General features: G+C 43.3%; 1 protein-coding gene across 2 annotated transcripts in view; it reads left to right on the top strand.

Annotated features, from left to right (window-relative positions):
- LOC121588302 (protein similar-like) overlaps window positions 1-20,148 on the top strand; it is a 121,890-nt gene that overhangs the window by 28,276 nt on the left and 73,466 nt on the right. For both annotated transcript variants that reach the window (XM_041906061.1, XM_041906060.1), the window contains exon 6: window positions 13,122-13,263. In XM_041906061.1, coding sequence (XP_041761995.1) covers window positions 13,122-13,263 — 142 coding nt within the window. The remainder of the gene's footprint in view (window positions 1-13,121; window positions 13,264-20,148) is intronic.

The raw sequence follows: 20,148 nt of genomic DNA, 5'->3' as shown, positions 1-20,148 counted from the left end.
TGAATGCATTTCTGGGTTTCGGCCTTGCATTCGGATGTTGAATGCGATCCCTTGCATTTGCCACACTTCACGGAGTTTGTGCAGTAAGGCTCTGAATGTCCAATCTGGCTACATTTTGTGCAGCATGCTATTTTTTGCACAAATGGTCGACGGATGGGCACTCTGAGCCCTTCAATGTACAGCGTGTTTGGCAGGACTGTACCCTCGAAGGTGATCCGGAGTGAGGAAGTCTCACGGAACACCTTCTTTCCATCGACCGCACTTGAAGCGTAAAGTTTTTTAACTTCAAGGACCTTTACCCGAGGGGAGGATTGGTGTAGAAAAGCCCCTTGTCCGTACTTTAGGATGTCCTCTAAGGGGTAATCTAAGTCATCAATGACACCGACGACTTCCACCAATCCACCGGGAATATATACCCGGTAATCCTCCGTATAGGACGGATCGGCCGCAATAGCATTGGCTTGCATCCGGTCTTTTGCGGTGACCCGCAGCTTGTTTGGACGCGGGCGAATAATGTCTAAGACACCTGGGTATTTTTTATAAACTGATGCCGTAATTGCTCTTACATCGAGCTGTTTATTTTTCGGCATGAAAAATACATCATGTATCCCGTTATAAGATGCGGGATACGCTCGGAATCTGGGATTCCCTTTCAACGATTGACCCATGAATTGATCACGGGACGTTGAAGGTAAGGGCTCGTTACTAGCCTTTTTTTTCGCATTCTGTCCTGGATCAGAACTTTTTCGCTTCACTGTAGTAAAGCCCTCCTCCGATTCATCCATCGGCTCCGCCTCCATGAGAGAGTCGGAGCGAGAGAAAAAAAAACCCAACTGTGTGACGAGAAAGGATAGGTAAACAAGAGAGGATCACTTACCACAAGTAGACACACGAGAGCGAGAGTACACGACGAACGAGCGCTACGCACCTGTCCGACGAATGCGCTCTACACTCACAAACCTACACTACAGTACACACGCTGCGCGTATACACGCGCTGCACACAACTCTACGCACTACACACTGTACGCACTATACACTAAGCACAGATCGCTTTCCGATCGTTCTCGCACGTATTCCTTTGCAGTGCGTATGGTCGAGGTCAGTGGCTTGTTGTCCGGCAAATAATCCATCCACTTGGAGCGCGTATCGATCACGTCTGATTCGCTTCGTGGTTGGGGACAGAATGATTTCTTTTATTTATTATTTATTAAAATTAACGCTTTTGCCCAATTTTTTTTAATTTGCTTTTAAATCGTTGAACGTAGGCGTCAATATGCTTGTAGGATTTATATTAGTTACTGCAACAAACATGTCGTGAGTAGCATGCAAAACAATCATTAGATGAAATTTATTTAGGGAAACGATCTCCGACACGTACTCTACACGTGACTGAAGGCATTCTCCGTCGAATGCTACATGTTCATACGTGGGCGGAAATTATGCTTCTGCATCTGTAGCTTCTTGGGGTTACAGTGATAAAATCTTCGCCCAGCTGAAGCTTATTTTGAACGTTCCCATCAGCTGCTGCAGCAAAAAAAAAATGAAAATTCGTTTTTCATGTATATTTTCACCGACATCTCCACAATGCACCTTGAATGAACTATGCACCCGCAACATAATAGTGGCAGTCACCTGCACTAAACATGGGGGATAGCAAATGATACCGAGAACAGGTTTCTCCACACCTGCTTTGTAAAAAGCCATCTTCATGTGTATTGTGTCACAGGCACACCATCCACTGTGTCAACTGTTTTTGTGGCGACGAAAACCATCCAATTTTTGCCACCCCCTAGGACCTATGGAAAGGAAAATAGTTGGGGTAATTCATTCTACACTACCTCCAACCACCTCCACTGGTTCGGTGGGGACCGAAAAAATATCATTTTCTGCATTTCATTTCGGTATGTTGGTCGTGGCAAATAGTTTGTTTATAAAAGCGCAATCGAACCATCATGCCGTGCACCGTTGTCCTGCACTGCGCTCAGTCCCCCGAGCTGTCGACTGCTTGGGCGGTACGGTGTTCTGAGCAGTGAAACTGTGGCAACCAGGACTACCCCAATGCGGTTCGGCTGAGGCACCGCAGCGATGGCCGTGAGCTGGATTGCGGCAAGCTCTACACCCCGGCGTAGGACGTTGCTCTGTTGGAGGTAATTTTTCGAGCATCTGCCCCAGCGTATCATCTAGATCGGTGAAAGCAGCAGCAGGACAGCTCAAAGTTAAATGCATTAGAAGAAAATCAACCCAAAAACAAAACCATGGCCTTACGTAAACGGAGCAAAGGATCGGGCAGGAATGGATGTTGAACCTGCACTACAGCGTCAGGCCCCTCCCAGCAACAAAACAACGTGAGAGATTTGAAGCCCCGTGTGAGCACGTGATGACGGAATGTATTTGAGAGGTGGTGCTGCGTGGAGCGCGGAGCGTAGCTTTAACTTCGGCAAATGGCCTTGGCTTTCGGTAAGATTGTATCATTTGTACAGTTCAGAGCTTTGCAGGCATGCAGGCATGATTTGTTTATACTCACAAAACCACACCACACCACACCACTACTACTACTACTGCCAGGGAAACGAAGTAGCGCACGGCGCAAGATGGTCATGATTGGGGTACATATTTTTAGACGGCCAAAGAAATGTATGCAAAACAGGCAAATGCACAGCAAGCGTGCGACGACGGTGGCAAATTTTTCATATTGTATGACGGTTTGCCTGTTATGTGACACTTTCTGGTTTGTTAAAATATAAATAACGCCCATTACCACCAGCTGATACGGTGACGAGATGAAGATGAAGCGAGAGAATACGCTAATGAAGTGTTGAAAAAAAAAGCATCAAACCTACGCAAGGTGAACAAACCTTTCTTTTATTTTACTGTTTTATTGATATTCATGACTGAGGAGACTTTTAGATGGCAAAATAGTTTGTAAAACAAATCTTAGTTTTGTTTGCAAAATTCTTCACCATCTCTGCAGTTATATATGGAAGTTTGAAATGATATCTACAAATTCCGGTGGTGTTGGTTGGAGATATGCGTTACAAAGTTTGGCAGCAAAGAATCTGAGCAAGAATCGAAACCGTTCTTGGTTCAGTGCACAATGCAATGTAAGTTACGACAACACGGGGTGCCTGCACAAAAGTCAAGACGAATTAAAAGCAAAAGCAGATAGCAAAACCAAAAAAAAAGGTAAAACAACCGAAAAGCCAAAGAGCCAACAGTCGCTCAACGGCAGCCCCGTTGAGCAGCACAAGTTGAGCGCAAGATCGTGCGCGCGTGTCGAGAGCAAAATTAAATCAATTGAATCGAAATGTTAATTTACTCCAATGAAGCTTCGCGCTTCGGTCCATTACTCGTCCCCCCGTCGTGGTGTGGGGGGTTGGTGCTCCCAGGAGAGGGTGAGACTACCCGTTCGTTTCAATCGTTCCGATTTTTAAACATTTTATTTTCTTCGACTTGTGTTCGAGGACGATTCTCTGCACAAAAAAAAACGCGAGAAAAGAACCACTCTATCTTCCTTTTCTGAGCAGCAATACTATACGCGACGTGGATGCCGCGGTTTCTGTTCCTTTGCATCGTTTCGAGTGCATTCTTGGAGTTCTGTAATGCATCGACTGAAGTGGTGTACCGTTTTCGTCTCGGGCAATGTTTTTCGTTGGCTCCGTTTTGGTTCGATCTGAAGCTGCTGCTGCTGATGCTGGCATTAGTTTTCGGTCGTTTAAGATGAAACGGGAGCTAAACGATCTGGCACGAAATGGTAACTAAATTGGCAGTCATAAACGGAGTACGCGTGGTGGTGGAGCAAGTGACAGTGCGCTTGCAGAATCGCAACTACCTTCTTGGAGCTTGAATTTCGTTTGTGTCCGTGTGTCAATGTATTTCCAACACTGGCTGTTACGGCTGAGGAAGAAACAGCGTTACGTAGGGAATAAAATTATTTTAATGCAATGTAAAATTGGGTAGTGTTCTTGTATGGTAATAATACGAACTTCCAACTACTGCAGAAGAGACTCATACAAAGCATTCGATAAATGAAGATCATATAGATCAACTTTTTTTTATATTAACAGACAAACATTATGATCTTGCTATTATTTCTTTACATCCAAAAAATACAATCATGCTAGAGAGAAACAAAATCGTTTGTATTATCCTTCAGCTAGTCATCCATAAAAAGCGTTTATTGCATATTCGTTTGACGACACTCCAAGGTAACACAAAGATCCATATCCCCTAGACAGCAGTCTTTGTTTCTCTTCTGTCAATTATCCTCAATCAATCAATTCATGGCTGTTACAAGTCGGTCATCCTTCTCCGATCGGTGGCAATGTGACGGTAACTGCGCAGGCTACATCCGTGTCTTCATGCATCTTTTAATGGTGTTACTTAATACCATCCAGCTGACACGGTTCATTATTATCAAATGTAATGGTACAGAACAATGTCCAGAGTATGCGTTCGCTAAACCTGCCACAAATGGTGAGCGAAAGCGATGACCCAGAATTGCAGGCCCATTAGTTTTGCCTCCAGCCTAACCTCTCGGTTGTCTTCGGTGGGATGTCTTCTCATTTCTGCAATCGGTGCGCCCCATCCTGATCCCCACAGGGAAGGGCAGAGTGCAGCTTCGATTAGCTGGCACGATTCATCTTCATTTGTATTGTCAAATTTTTCTTCATCGCTTCCTTTCCCCCACTAGCGCGCATTCCATTTTTTGCAATCAGTTTTCTCGGCCTCGGGCTCTCCACGCCATGCCAGTGACGTGAGCGCGCGTTTCGTAAACGGCAAGGTGAAAAATGACTACTCCCCAGAGTGGGCAACAGCTTCGTGACAGCTTTGCTTATTGAAGAATGAACGCGAAGAATAAGTGTGCGATGGGGAAGGAGAGCCGAAACATCCGGCGACCCGGACCAACATAAGTCCCGGCTAATCCGGTATTGGCACTTTGGGCTACAGTGTGCAACCACTCTCGGGCTTACCGTTCCGCACTGCCGCGTTTCGCTTCGATGCAACGGGAAGAGCTAATTTTTGTAACGAATAAACTACGGGACGTCCACCGATGATCCAGATTCCCATCCCTCCCGACAGCGACACCCGCCTCGACTTTTGTTTGCTCGCCTGTTTGCAGTGAAAGCAAGCGAGCGCGTCACCAAACGAGGCTAATATAATTTAGCGATAATATTGAATTATGGCAAAATTACATCAACCAAGTGAGAACCAAGTGGCTGAGGTACTCAAGCCCAACGACCAGCAGTCACAGTACCGTTTTCATGCCCGTCGTATCGTTCGCAATGCAGCGGCGCTTGAATTTGCCATAGCAGTGGACGTGAAAATGGAAAACGCTATTCAGTGGCCTTTGGTCTTTCGGAAACGGCATCATAAAAACAGCTCAAAATAAAACAGATGGCAAACATCTTCGGGCCAGGTGTTGTCGGCGCGGTGCGACAGACACCAACGCCGTGGTTTTTGCTCAAACGTGATAAGAAGCTGAACGCAAACTGCATCCGTTGCAGCTCGTATTGCTCCGCTCCCTCGACCGGACTGCAGGGCCCTTCAGCCACAGCAAGCGTTAACTGTTGTCCGCACGTCGTCGTCCGCACTGCCAGGGACACTATGAGGTTGTAAACGTGAGAGTGCGCTGACACCACTGCTTCTTTATGCAGTTTGCATGATTTTCCGCCCGAAAAGGCGATAAAAATTTAATCACATTTATTTGTGCTGTTGCCGCTGCTGCTGCTGCTGCTTTGTCACGCTGCTTGTACTCATATCATGGGTGTTGGAGGGTCCTTCCCGGGCTATCTGTGCTCGTGCTAGCCCGTTCCGTGTGAGTGTGTGTAGGAGGGTGTGGGTGTGTTTATAGATCATGTAATAAGCGGTGCGGGCTAATGATGGAATAGGAAGTGGCGGAAAAGCAGCGGTCCTGTGATTGTAGATTGTAATATTTATGTGTTTTATTGAAAGCGCTACTCCCGGTGGTGCCTCTTTTATGCGTTCGTTGACCGTCGCTTTTATTGTCCTGCTGCTAAGCGTCACACGCTCCTCGGCACTCTTCATTTATCGTAAGCAGTGCTGTTGGTATGGGTATCCATGACATTAGCGAGCAGTAGTTAGAATTTCACTTCATCATCGATTAATATTTTCTTCAAACTTTCGTTCATTTTTGTTTGTGCCGACGAGCTTTTTTTTTTTAATTTTTAAACTCATTTTTAGAGACGTGTAGCTGGCGGTACGCCCAGTGTCATCATTCTTTGTCCTTTCTTGGGGCTTTGTTTTTATCTGCACAGGACTCAACGGTACGTCCATCATTTGCATCAGTGACGTTTTAAAAGTCGTAAAAAAGTATCATTTCCCTGGACCGATGCTTACCTCCACGGGGCTACACTGGCTTCCTTCGCTCTCGCCGTTGGTTGGTCGCCTTCGTGGATCCAAATTTCCCTGTTTCTTTGTTCATGCAAAGTGACGCTTTGAAAACCTGTTTTTTTTTTGTTTTTCACCATCAGTGGAAACTCTTTTTGGGAAGTACACTATTCCAAGAACGTGTTCTTTGGCTTCCATCCGAGTGGCCGCCGGGCTCTTCTGGTACCGCTTGACATTCTCATCTTGCCGCGGTGTACCGTTGACTGCGGTCGTAAAGAATGCAATCATAAATGCACCCGAGCAGTGCAACCGACCGTCAAGTGAGCATTTAATTTCTTCGGGATTAAGTGAATGAAACGGAAACAGATACTGGACGAAAAATGGGACGGAGGAGGAGGAGGAGTGGGACAGCACCAACTCCCGATGCAACAGTGCGCTGCTGGTGGATGCGAATGTGTCGTCAAAACACGTCTGTTCGTCGCTACCGTATTTTCCCCGTGCACGACCAAAACCATCGCGCCGTGTATGACATTTGAGTTAATCAACTTGGGAGTTCTCATTTCCACCCACTATCCTTACCCAGGAACCTGTACAAAAGGGGTGGAAGGGTATGAAAACAGGGCGTTAGTTTAAAATTTTTCACTCAACTTGTTACGGCAAAAAACCCCGCTCGCTTGGAAAAGCAGCTAACTGTTCGTGTTGTGCCCTGCTCGGTACGATTCAAGGGAATACTTCTCCCCGTACCCCACGGGCTGTGCCAAATTATAGTACGGTGGAAGACTTTGTGACTATGCTGTGGGGGAAAAATATCGCAAAAACATGAGAAGCGCATCCCCAGCGTTTGCGGAGTGGGAATGAAGTAAAATCCACAGAAATATCAACAGCTGCACCGACAGTAACAAATTCATTGCACCGAAAAAAATAACAGAGAGAAAGATAACACGATTCACACATACACAAACACACACACACAAACACACACACAACCGTGCACATGATCTACGTTGGTAGAGAAACCGTGTTGTGTGTGTGTGTGTGCTGTCAGGTATTCGCTTTATGCGGTTTTCTTTATCCTTCGGTGTTGACTCGGTGTCAAGATTTCAGTTTTAAAATTTAACGTCCTTCGTTTGCCATTCGGTTCGTAAAATCCCTCGAACGTGCTGCCGTCCACCGGCACCGTCCCGAAGGCCAAAAGGACTGTGAGTGAAGCGTAAACGTGGGGAACGGTAGGCAAAAGGAAGAGGTACGGCGATAGGTTTGGCGGTTGGCTTTTATGTTTTTAGCGTTATTACATCAACATACAGTTTGACTCGGGTTTTTTTTTGCTGTTGTTTGGTTCTCGTCGGATGCATTTCGGAAGAGCTGCTTAGCATAATATCGTTCGCCAAAGTCAGGCGGGTTCGTTTCTGATTCGGCAATGATATTGGATGGGGAGGCAGTGTGGAAAGGGAGGGAGGATGGGTTCTAGCAGATAACATAAAATGCTCCATCAACGGAAGCGGAAAAACGAACGATGTAAATGGTAGAACCCGACGATGAACCGTGTGCGGAACGCTGGGTCGTGGGTTTTGGGCAGAAGTTAGCATGGATAAATAAATTGATAATAATAATTTAGTTACACACGAAGCGAAAACAGTGGCACCATCGACCCCTTTCCTTACACCCTGCCACCGACCGGCTCCCGGAGAAGACAAGAGGGAGAACGAGCTCATGTTTCAATATTTTATTATTTTAATCACGGAGCATTTATTACGAATGCAACCCCTCACGTCAGGATGGGCGAGAGGTCGCTCGCTAACGGCAGTGCATCATTCCGGTTCCTTTTCATCAGTTTGATGTATGCACACCGGGATGCTGCTTCACCTTGGCGCTTTTCCTCCCCTCGGCCTTCCTCCAGCATATGATCGCACTGAAGATAAGATGAGTGTGTGCTCTACGGTGAGGAAGCTTGCCTTTGTCTCTGAGTGGTACCAGTTTACTCCAAAATAGAAGCACCGTTTGGAAGCAAAGCTTTTTGTTTTTTAGTTTCCTCTTCTTTCGAATGCTCCCATCTGATGTGGTGCATACTGATGTTGCTGACTTGTACCTAACTGGAAACCCAGGGTTCAACTGAGCCGGGGAATTATTGGGACTTTCGTTACAGTATCATCACACAGCAACAGCACGAGTTGATGAATCGCTCGGTGAAGCGAAATAATTTATCATCGTCTCATAAATTTAATTGAATTTTCGATGCGTCCTCCGCATGTGCTGTCTGCACCCGAGGGATGGGCAATATTGTTTGTTGACTGGTACCAACTGCACCTTGGTAGGTTTGGTGACATCGAGGACTACAGGAATATGTATGTAGCCACTTGGATACTGTTTGTGTGTGTGTGTGTGTTTTAGAAAAGATGTTGCTCCATTCTTCCTGCGGAGAAGCATTCATAATATCTGAACGATAAGTAGTTCGACGGTCCCCCTGCCAGTGAAAGGATGATTACACTACCCTAATACTAAGCTACCTTCAACCCAATCGTTATTATTGGTTTGTGGCGAGGCTTTTGAACCGAAGCTTAATGCTCTTCAAGCGCAGCAAGAATTGCATGACGAAACGATTATTCCATACCGCAATTTGACGTCACTTTTAACAAATTACACCGAAAAGACGACAGCTCACGGGCTTTTGGAATTGCAAGGGGATGCGACAACAAACACTTCAATCATCGTGCTGCTGCTACTTTTGAAGCATGCATTATTGCTGGATGGTGAGGTTTGGTGAAAGCTGCTCGAGCGGATTTGCTAAACCCGGGTGCTAGATTTGGTGGTTTTTCACTCCCTCCCCCGTTGCTATTGCAGCACTGCTAAGACTTGCTTCTCCGAAAAGTCCGAACCAGAATGTGATGGATGAAGAACGCGTCCACTGCACAGCATATCATCGCAAAAGCACAATCAAGTGCATCATTAGCGAGGGATTAAGGGTTCAAGTGCGGCTTAAGCGTTATGGTACCTTGCAAAAGGATTAGTTTGTACTGTGTGATAAATTATGGGCAGGGATGGGAGTTTTTTGCTGGTGTTCTGCTGCCAGTGATAGCTGTTTGTCGTATGCACTTGTTTGCATTTAATATTAACATTGTTGTTGTCTTATTTTGAGTTTTTGATACTTCTCGTTTGTTTATGCGACGATTCAATATAAGAAAGTTTAAAATTTATTACCCGCAGTTTAACTAAAAAGTTTGCAAATAGTAGCTTTAGCTATGCAATTCTTGCACATTGCAATACAGAAAGTGCAGATCGGAAGAAAAAGCTCACCGCTCAAAAGCAGCACACAACCTCAAACTAACATTCTCCGGGGAAATTATCATTCGCTTTCGGATAACAAATTGCCGTGTTGTAAAAAGGTAAAAAACAACATTTTTTTTCTTCACGGTAGTAATAAAGTGAAATAAAATGAGCAATGTGGCATAGCTGTATGAGTTTGTCGGTTGTGTGCATATATGTAGGTGTGTGTGTGTGTGTGTTTTAAAGAAAATTTACACGCAACTTGAAAACTTATCAGATTGAAAGGTTTACTGCACTCAAGTGGTAGCAGCGCACTGGTTTTGGGCAACGGTTTTTGCGGTTGGGGAGTTGGCAGTTGGCAAACTAATACACACACAAAATTTGGCAATTGGTCAGGACAAACTTTGTTTTACCAGCGCTTCGCAAATGGCAGTGATGGCCGAGCGTGATCTCTTCCTCTGCACATCTCCCTGTTGTGCCTTTCAATTTAGCGTGCACGCCATTCCCCCCCAACCGTGTCCTGAATTTCGAATCATGAAAAACAACGCCCAAAGAGTTTGGTTATGTTCTTCGGCAACGGCTGGAAGAAGTACACAAAGATGCGACGAACGCGCGTTTTTTGTTTGTTTCTCATTGTAACGCTCCTCGGCAGGGCGAGGTCAGGGATGGAATGTATATAGTTTCGTTTGTCTCCCGATGCCATAAAAGTAATCTTCACAATTTACGACATTCCATAAATCCACCCTGCTAGGGAGGAAGGGCATCGTAGTTGGTCTTTCCTCCTTCTCCAGGCCCCGCCGTTCCGTGGCAAAGCAGCAATCGGATCAGCGGAATGGAGAGCGGTGATGGAATGGCCAATGTGCTTTGCTGTGTGGATAGCAGCAATGAAACAATGTTTACATGATTATAATGCGCTTGGCGTTGTGTGTCCCTGGTCCCTGCTGCTGCTAGCGCAGTTTGTTTGCCGGTGGGGCATGGATCGAGTGGATTTAAGGTGGATAATTTCGTGAAGATGGTTGATGGCATATTCTTTATGTTGCGGTAGGATAAAATTATTTGTAAAATGCAAACAAAAACCCCCTTCCAGCCGTACCAAACAAAATCGTGCGGTGACATACAAAGTAGCGACGCTGGGGCGTTCGTACAGGGGTTTTTCCTAATGCTTTTGGAGTAATGCGTCCACTGTGGCTAATGTTCAAACCACACTATCGTGGGTACCTTTTCGCTGTGAAAGAAGCGAAACAAACCAAAAAACAAAAGACCATCAAGCAGGTTCATCTACGGTGCATTAAGAATGCAAGACTGTAACTGGATGCGGGGGAACGAGCTTTTTTGAAAATTCAATTATGCTCAAACCCCTAATAAATCTTTCATGGACTTAATAAGCTGATTTAGTGAGCAGCAAAGGATTGGGTTTGGACTTGCGTTTATTTTGTTGCACAATCTCTTTGTTCTGTGGATGTTGTTTACGAGCTTCGTTGGGACATGGGTACATGCCTGAAGCAAAAATCATCATCTGTCTACTCAACCCACAGCCGTTTACTTCGCAGCGAATCAAAAGTTAATGCAAATAAAACGGATGTAATTAAAAACAAACCATAGTAAGTGCTTAAGGTAAAGCACTTCATTGAACGCACTGTCCTTACAGGAAATGGCAAAAACACTGAGAGAGGGAACAGGGGAAACTGATGGAGGTGCCTGGTGGTTCACGACCGTAACAAAGCACTAATGCACTCCTACATAAACCGACCTACCTTACGATTGTGTGCATCGATTTTTATAGAGCACCGATAAAATTCACAATTAATGGCAACCATTACTTCGCCTCGCTCAGTACACCTGGCGCCTCTCCCTCCGGTGTAAATTTGTATGCTCCCTTACGTATCTGTCCCCGGCGAGATTGTACTACGTGCAGCAGCGGGATGGGACGTTCCCTGGTGCAGTGTTGCTGTGGCATAGGTAAATGTCCTGCTACGTTCACCGGCCCCGTTTACCCATGGCGTAATAATATTCTCCCTAGCGTTGTTTATGCGAACCGCCCAGTTACTTTAAGAAAACAGCTTTGTTTTGTTTCAATCCTTCGGTCCGAAAGTTCCTCCCTTTCGGCCACTGCTCCGGAAGCTTTGATTTTATTATCCTCCACCACAATAACTGCTCTGGCCAGCCCCCGCCTAGCTGTCCTGAGCTGCCAAGGGGCGGGTGATGAGAATTTATGCAATGCTCTTAAAAGCTCAATCGATTCGGAAAATTACTCGTTTGCTGCTGCTGTCCATTAGCATTCGCAACGAAAAAGCTTAACGTTCTGTAGGGGGTTTGGAATAGTTAAGCTATGCTTTTTTAAGGCACTCATTGTGTAACATAAAGGTTATGTAGATGTACTTGCTTGCTCAGTAAGTAGCTACCATAATTATTGATTTTTATGATCAAATACCAATATCGTTGGGATCTACGGCAAAAAAAAACAAATACAAGCGCATTTCGAGATGCCAATGGATGATTCCTTACGGTTTTGACAAACAAAATGTCAATGGCCTCAAAATAATTCGATTCAATTGTAATGTGGCTTGAGGGTTTTAATACTCAAGTTGGTTTTGCTTTTTTTTTTTTTACCCCAAAGTTTTTGATTCCGTGTTAATTACATTGCTACTGCTGCGGTTACCGGCAGCCACACAAAGAGCTCCGAACCGGGGAGAGAATTCATTTTATATCGCTTCTGGCGTTAAATTAAAATCACCCAAACCTTCCAATCCGTCGAACATTGCACGCGAACCGAGGCAAGGAATACTTTGTGCTGCTGCTGATGCATCCTGAAGTGTTCTAATCCAAAGCATAAACTGAGCGGAAACCGTCCGCTTGCGTTTTGGTTGTGTTGGCCAAACCGGGTGAAAAACATGTAGGTAACAACGAAAAGCAGCGGCAAATTAACTAAATGAAAAAGTTTTTCTTTGATTTTCATTTTTATTTCGGGTTTTTTTTTGTGTAGAACTCCACTTGTGCCACCCATTGCAGAAGTAGTTGAGATGTGTATACATTTGGAAATGAGAAAAATCCCTCCCGACCCGTTGGTATCGTTTCGTTTTGGTCCGCGATTCAAGTTCTATCTCGAATATAGAGGGAACAAACGGAAATTGGTAAACGAATGAAAAGTTTTCATCTTTGTATTTAGCACCTCCCCAGAAGCCATTGTTTGCGCTTACTTTTTCTGGATTTGGCTTGTGCTTGCGATGCACCACAAAGGAAATGGTGCTTGTGATTGCATCGGTCTTTTGTGTTTGATTGGATCGAACATCGGTTAATCAAAGGGATTCTTGTGATGGGGTGGTAGCGCTTACTGCGCTATCACAATAGGGCTGTGCAAACGGGTGGGAAGACTTCATAGCAATTTTGAGGAACAAGAACGATTTTTACTTAATTTGTACATCTAAAATAATATTTTACAATAACTGCATAAATACAGCAATCACAAAGCATAAATCATCTAATTCATCCGTCTTTTATCCTAATTTTCAGTCATCAGCAAGGGACAGAGCGAAACATCCCGCTACCGTTTCCTGGCAAAAACTGGTGGCTATGCGTGGGTCGTGACCCAAGCCACCGTCATATATGACAAGCAGAAACCGCACAGTGTTGTGTGCGTGAACTACGCCCTAAGGTAGGTATTGTTTTACTTTCTTTTTAAGACAGCTGCATCGAATGAATATTGAAGAACGTGCCAAATTCGCTATCGCTCTTCAACAAAAATAGATTATATTTTCATGCGTTTTTTTTCGTCAACATACGAGCAACGCAAATCATTTTTCAAACACAATAACTTTTGTTGTGAATTTCTATAAGGACAAACAAGACATACATGAATTTGAAACTAGAATTGGAAGATTCATCATAGTGTTCTGTCAATAAATCTGTCAATACTATTATTGTTTAAATTTATTAGTACAAAGTGTGCAATAAGTGTGCTTCGACAATTGGTGCATTAGAGCTCTTTTACCGCGTATTGTCAATTGGAAGTTTCAATGACCGCCGTAAGCCGCTAGCTACAGATATAAGCAATACGTATCCATGTGTTACCATTCTAAAGCAGTATTTGAAATCATTGAAGCGTTGTAACAGCTTCTTTACTGTTCCCCTTACTGGTTGATGAAAAAAATCCCCATTGTCACATAATCCCCCTGCCTTTCTTAAACATCTTGTTCGTTGTGACATCCCGCTGCTAACAATATTAGCCTCTCCTCCCTCGAATAGGCGAACGAACGAAATTTCAATTATGTTTGTGCATTCACCGACAATCATCGGTAAGCCAGGCGTCCGATGCCACACAGTGTCACTGCGGAGTGCAGCGAATGTTGCATTTCAATCCACCTTCACTATAGCCACATCAGCCATTGTCCATGCGTTACGCCAACCATTTTGCTTTACCTTTTTTCCCCTACCCCGAGCTATATGCTCTTTGTAAGGAAGCACAAACGCGGCATTTGGCACCATTGTGCTTTCAAAATGTCGGTTGTACAATCTCGTGCGGTGGCAACGTTGGTGGCAGAAGACAAAGAATCACACTCTTCTTAACCGAGCGAGCATAATTTCTGCCAGTAAGCTTGCGGTACTTCGCCGAACTGATTTGACTTGTCCCCGCTCCGTGCGCTGCTCGGGAAAAGTGATTGTGGGATGGTTTTTTGTACATTTTTTTTTCTTCTCCGTTTCGTTATCTGACCCGAAATTTACACGGAACGAAGAGATCGGTTGCCTTCGGATTTAAAAGGTACCGCTTGTGTTCGGGCAACCGTCAACAATAACAACAACAACAACAACAACAACAAGAGCGGAGTTTGCGGATATTCTCAGCCAGGATGTGCTCGAATGGCTCAAAACGAGACGGAACAAAGCTGATGATGCCCTTTCGTAAAATAGCTCTTTGTTCGCAATCTGACCCTAACACCCGGCACGGGCGGCCCGTATGCAGCAAAGGTTAGCATGGACTGCTGCAGCATTTTATGTTTCATTTCTCTCGTCTCGTACAATTCGAATGCCGGGGTCTGATCAACTCGTTACCTTCTTATCAGTGGCACGTTACTAGCTGCTAAGTCTTACATTAAAGCTCAACAGTTCAAGCGTTCAAGCAGAGCGCGCGCGAACTGCACTGCAAATGGTTCGCCATGCGCTGCACTGTTTATATTTATTGCAAATCCCTACCGGTACTACACCTCGACAGGGCGGTTCTAAGCTGGCTAGCTCAGCAAGAATGATCGCCGTGGCTGATAATTCTTGTCCGTGATTTATCAGTCCCAGCGCTCCCATTGAAAATGCATCCCTTACAATATACGTCGTTTATCTTCGGTGTGCTTTGTTATATTTTCAAGACTCGTAAAGAGTTAATATAGTGTGGTCTTTATTATGTGGTCTACGATCTTGCGTTGAAAATGTACAACTCATTTCATCTCATAGAACGATACGTGGTATATCTTCAGAGCTTATGGTTGAACAATATTGAAATAGTTCTTGCTATGCACCTTGTCGAAGGACACTCAGCTGTCACATAATTATCGTAATTTATAGCTCATTTTCCTTTGCAGCCCAGATAAAGGTAGGTAGTCGCTTCATTTGGTTTACTATGCATATTTTTCTTGTTTTCGTCATGATTGTTATTTCGTACAACACACGCGGCAATTAAACTGTCGTAAACTCAGTCTTGACTAAGTCCGATTTGTCCGAAAACGAATGCGTGCGTGAACACGTGGTGTGGTGTAACATGCGACCGTTTTCTCTTACCTGTAGATGGGATCATTTTTTTTAGATCGCAGTCTGCGAAACGCTTTCGATGCAGTTGTCGTTATAAATCATTCCCTGTGGTAGAAATTTGTTTAAAAAAAATACTTTATTCACGAAAATACGGCTGTAGGAAAAATCATGCTCAAAACATTCCCATCTTTTAACGTATACGAGTATACGAGAGGGAATCATATGATGTGAATCTTTTTTTCTTCTTTCTCCTGTTCCTGGGTCTCATTTTTACGTTAAGCTATAGCGTTAACGTTGCCTTATGGAAAGGCAGAAATATTGTTTTTTGTTTGTGTCTTTTTACCATTCGTTGGTAGATTATCGTTTATTATGCCATGTCAAATCAACATTCGTTTTGCCTGTGTGTATGTGTGTTTTTTTGTTAAACGAAAAACATGTTTAACTCGGCACTTGCTGTGTCGTTGGATTTTGTGTGTAGGAAAATGTTCAATCACATAACACTTTCAAATAAAACTAAGCTTGTTAAATAAATTATTATTTAAATAATTTAATGGAATATAATTGGAATTAATGTAGCACATTAAACTAGAAGAATAATTACAATTGGCACTCTGTTGATACAATCAGACATATTGTTAGACCAATACACTGCCAGTAAATGTATTGTGAATGTAAATCGATTGCAATTTAATTAGTCTTGCTGTGTGTGATCATATTATCAGTTCGTCGGCTATATGTCCTTTTATTACGATTGGCTACTTAGGAAATGTTAAAGGAAGAATGAAAGAAAACGTCATTTAAATTTAGTAGTAAATTGTTGTTTGTTTTAGTTAAAGAAATCACGAGACACGATGATGTGGGATGAATTTTTGGCGACAGCAAAAAAAAACACCACCCCTAAAAAACACTCCACCAGATGGTTGCGCGTGTACAAAAAAAAGATCATAAACACCACGCGCACTCAATTGGAATTCGTCTCAAAGTTTAGACAGCAATTTGTGCGCGTCAGGTTCAAATAAAATTGTTTTTCGTTCGTTGAGAGTGTGCAGATTTTGGTCTGGCGCTGAAATTTCCTTTTTTTATATAGCTCTGATTTTGTTCTTTTTCCCCAAGCTTCGTCGCCACACGCTTTGGTAGAGTTTCTATTTTGATGGTGATATCATATCGGATGATGTTGCTTTGTTGTTGTTTTTTTTTTTCGAGTTTTCAACAGGCACGTGTAAGTAATTCTTTTTATTGTTGTTGAACCCGCGTCCTTTAATCATTGATGGTTTTCTTAACCGCTCGTGGGCCTGTGTGAACACACATAACACACAAACCAATGTGCTTCTTTTGTCACCACTGTTCACTACAAACGGTTGGCCACATGGCACCATTGCAATCAATTAACCCGAATCAAGCAAATGCTACAGAGTAAACATACTCAACTGACCGAACATAAAACAGTGTACGCGAGCGAGGCCGGTGGGGTGCGACCTGGGGTAGAGCGGTGATACCAGAATGGTTGATTGTGTAGCTCTTGTGTCCCTAAGATACCATGCTTCGGTTGTGATCATACTCAACACTAATACACTGCAGTAGCAGCGGATCGTGATGATGGTTGCCATGGCGCTGACGTGCCAAATTTAACACGATCATGATTTAACGGTGCTCTCGGAAAATATGGCGTAGCAGTCCTGCACGCAAACTCCCCAACTGGCGAGCCCCTTTACAGATGGTAATGATTGGTGTTTAAATTTGGCATAACTGTGGTGCGATTGTCACCGACAAAAAGATACTGTTTTAAGATGGAAACATTCAGTGTTGTTTCAGTGAAAGTGAAAACAGCTAGAAATCAGGTAAAATTATACTGTCTTCAACCCCCATCAGCCCCTTGGAGAGGTATGCCTATTTGACTGATGTTATGTTCTACCGAATTTGCTTAAGCTGTCAGGAATAGCCAGATAATTTATTGCTCAGCTGCAGAGGATCGTTGTACCCATGGCGACCGGCTGCTAGAGATGAACGTGTACTTATTATATCGCTTGCCGTCGCTTTGTCCTATTCCTTCAGTTTGTCGTAACACGATCGGACGACTCGCCTTGTTATATATTTAAAGCGTTTCCCATATTATGAAAGCAAAACCAGTGCCTACATTTATGGATGGGCGCCATTGAAACTACTGTTCCCGCCAATGAAACACCCTGCGGTACCCCAAAGTCACGTGTAAATGAACTAAGCACGAACAAACCGGATTGCGTTGGATTGCTCTTGATTTGAACGAGAGAGAGAGGAAAAATAAAACAAAAAACAAAAATAGGGTTCTTGAATGAAAATAGGTTTGCCAACGGTGGAACGGGACCGTTACTATTTTTGATATCGGCGTGTGAATGGAGATTGTGTTGTAGGACAAATACATCTAACTAACACGTGGCTATCGATCTCGATGGATGGTATCAAAGAGCAGTGTTAAATATTTCTTTATTTTACATTTGATTCTTTGTACGTATTAAAACGCATTTTATCTTAAAAAGTCATATTCATCAAAAGCCGGATATTTATTTTTTTAAATACCCATATTTGAAGATTTTATTACAAAATTATATACTGTCATGTTTGTAAATATGTTTGTAAAGCACTTTGTAAATATCCTTTCAAATAATTATTCAAAACGATACCCAAGGCAATGTTAATCCGTTTTGTATCGGATTATCTTAATAAACACTCGTAGCTGGCGTCTTGAAATAATAATGTATGCCACAATTTGTTCGATTATTGTAATGCGACATCGAACGGAGTCTCGATATGTGTGAATCGAAAATCATAGACACGTGATACCCGCTCCTACATATTGGATACCGTCCCGTATTGATCTGCAAATGATAAAACGAAAAGGCCACTATTCATAATATATTCCTGATACGTGTTTAGATGTCCATTAGGGACAGCCGGCTTCTATATTTAATAGCAAAAGGAGAGCCTCATCCCCATGTCAGTTACGTCTGCGGCAGATTCCCGGAAATGAAACCGGAAGGAAGCGCTGTAGGTTCGAATGTCGCCCATCCTAACCGTGTTACATAATCAATAGCGGACAAAAAGCTATGCCAAATATTCTCCCTGCGAAGCAAGAGTGACAGAACTGTCAAAAACATATGAAATGTTGACAAAAAAAACTACTACATCGGGAAATGAATGTGTGAATCTATCGTGATGATGTGTGATCCTACTTTTTTGTATAAGATATTTGATGTTTCGCTTGTTCTATACATTGAAAAGTGCATGTATATATGCAAAAAAAAATGTTACCAAAAAATATTACATCGCAGTCCATGCGTTTGGAGGTAGTCATTAAAAGCACTAATTTAGCTTAATTTGAGTTAATTGAAATGGCATTTTAGATTACTGTTCAGAAGACGTAAATTTGGGCGCAACATGCTCTGCTCCTTTTCAGCTACAGAATTTCAATTAGTCCGACCAGCTAACCATACACTCATTAACATTCCGGCACTCAGCAATGGTACGATGGCGTGGGTGATGAGTAAATAGCTTTCCCAACCACCCAAGAATAGTGGTGTACATTAGGGCAGAAGGTATGCAAATATGTAGTGTTGGCATTCCTACTAGCGATAGCGATGTTCTCTATCATTTTCGAGCCCTAAATTTTGGTTACTGTCCATCATGTAATGAAGGGGTTGAGGTGGCATACGCTGTTTCACTGTATAGCTTCTCCGCTAAATATGTCCAACACAGTTTCGGTAAAAGAATGTTAACGGCAGTGGCCGAAAGGAGAAGGTGAAGATGTCCCTTTTTTTTGGAGGAGGAACAAAAAATACATTACGTTTGCCATCGTCGGTAAGGCTCGATATCATCGTTAATAAATAATGACTGTAGTAGAGGAGGCTACTGAACCATCACCACGGCTCATCACAAACACGCAAACGTGCGTGCAGAATTGATCACAAACGAATGTCTTATTGTGGCACCCTTTGCGTGTTGCACTTTTTGGTTTATAGCTAAAGTAAGAAAAAGTCATTGGCCACCTTTTGTCTTTTTCTTTTTTGATTGTATTGTTTTTTTCTTCTTTAGTAAAATTGAAACACGTTTTGTAGCCATCTACAGGCTCGTCATGATAATACGATGTGTGCATAACCCTATCCAATCAAGAAAAGCTTCGTGTATCCTGTTGTCAGCTGGTGGCATTTAAATGCTTTTTTACTGTTCGTTATGAAAAAAACACAGTGGAATACTACAATACAATGGAAAACGTAAAATACTCTCCCAAACAAAACACGTGTGGAATTTTATTTGCGACACAACAAAAATGCAATGCTGGAATTGATCCAAAATGCCACTGGTATAATTTTTTGCTCTGTTGTCAACGACTCGAACAAACAAAATCCCAATGGAGCCGTGTTTCACTTTCGTCGTTCTTGACCTTCCTGAATGTTGAGCACAATTCGGTTGCCCAGTCCCCGGATGGACAGTGATGGAAGTAACGAATCCAAAAATTTAATCAACACCAGCTGAGCCACTTGAACCTGACCCGGTCTCAATTGTGGCCTATAAAATACTTACCACAATCAATCGAGCGCTTCCAAGTTGTGGCCAGCAAAAAGAACGGTTTAAGCGACAGAAAGGGGTGGTTGATGCGTCTGTTGCAAGGTTGAAATTAAAATAGTGGCTGTTGTAAGAGCTGCCGTAACAAAAATAGATTGAGTAATAGATTGCACTGACAGTGAATCGAATCGTGTATCATACATGGGTTAAGCACATGCCTAGGGCACTACATGTGTCGGTAATCAAATAATCACAAAATTAAACAATA

This window comes from Anopheles merus, chromosome 2R, assembly GCF_017562075.2.
Source record: "Anopheles merus strain MAF chromosome 2R, AmerM5.1, whole genome shotgun sequence".
NCBI lineage: Eukaryota > Metazoa > Arthropoda > Insecta > Diptera > Culicidae > Anopheles > Anopheles merus.
The sequence above is the reverse complement of the archived record's forward strand: the minus strand, read 5'-3'. Positions and strand labels throughout refer to the sequence as shown.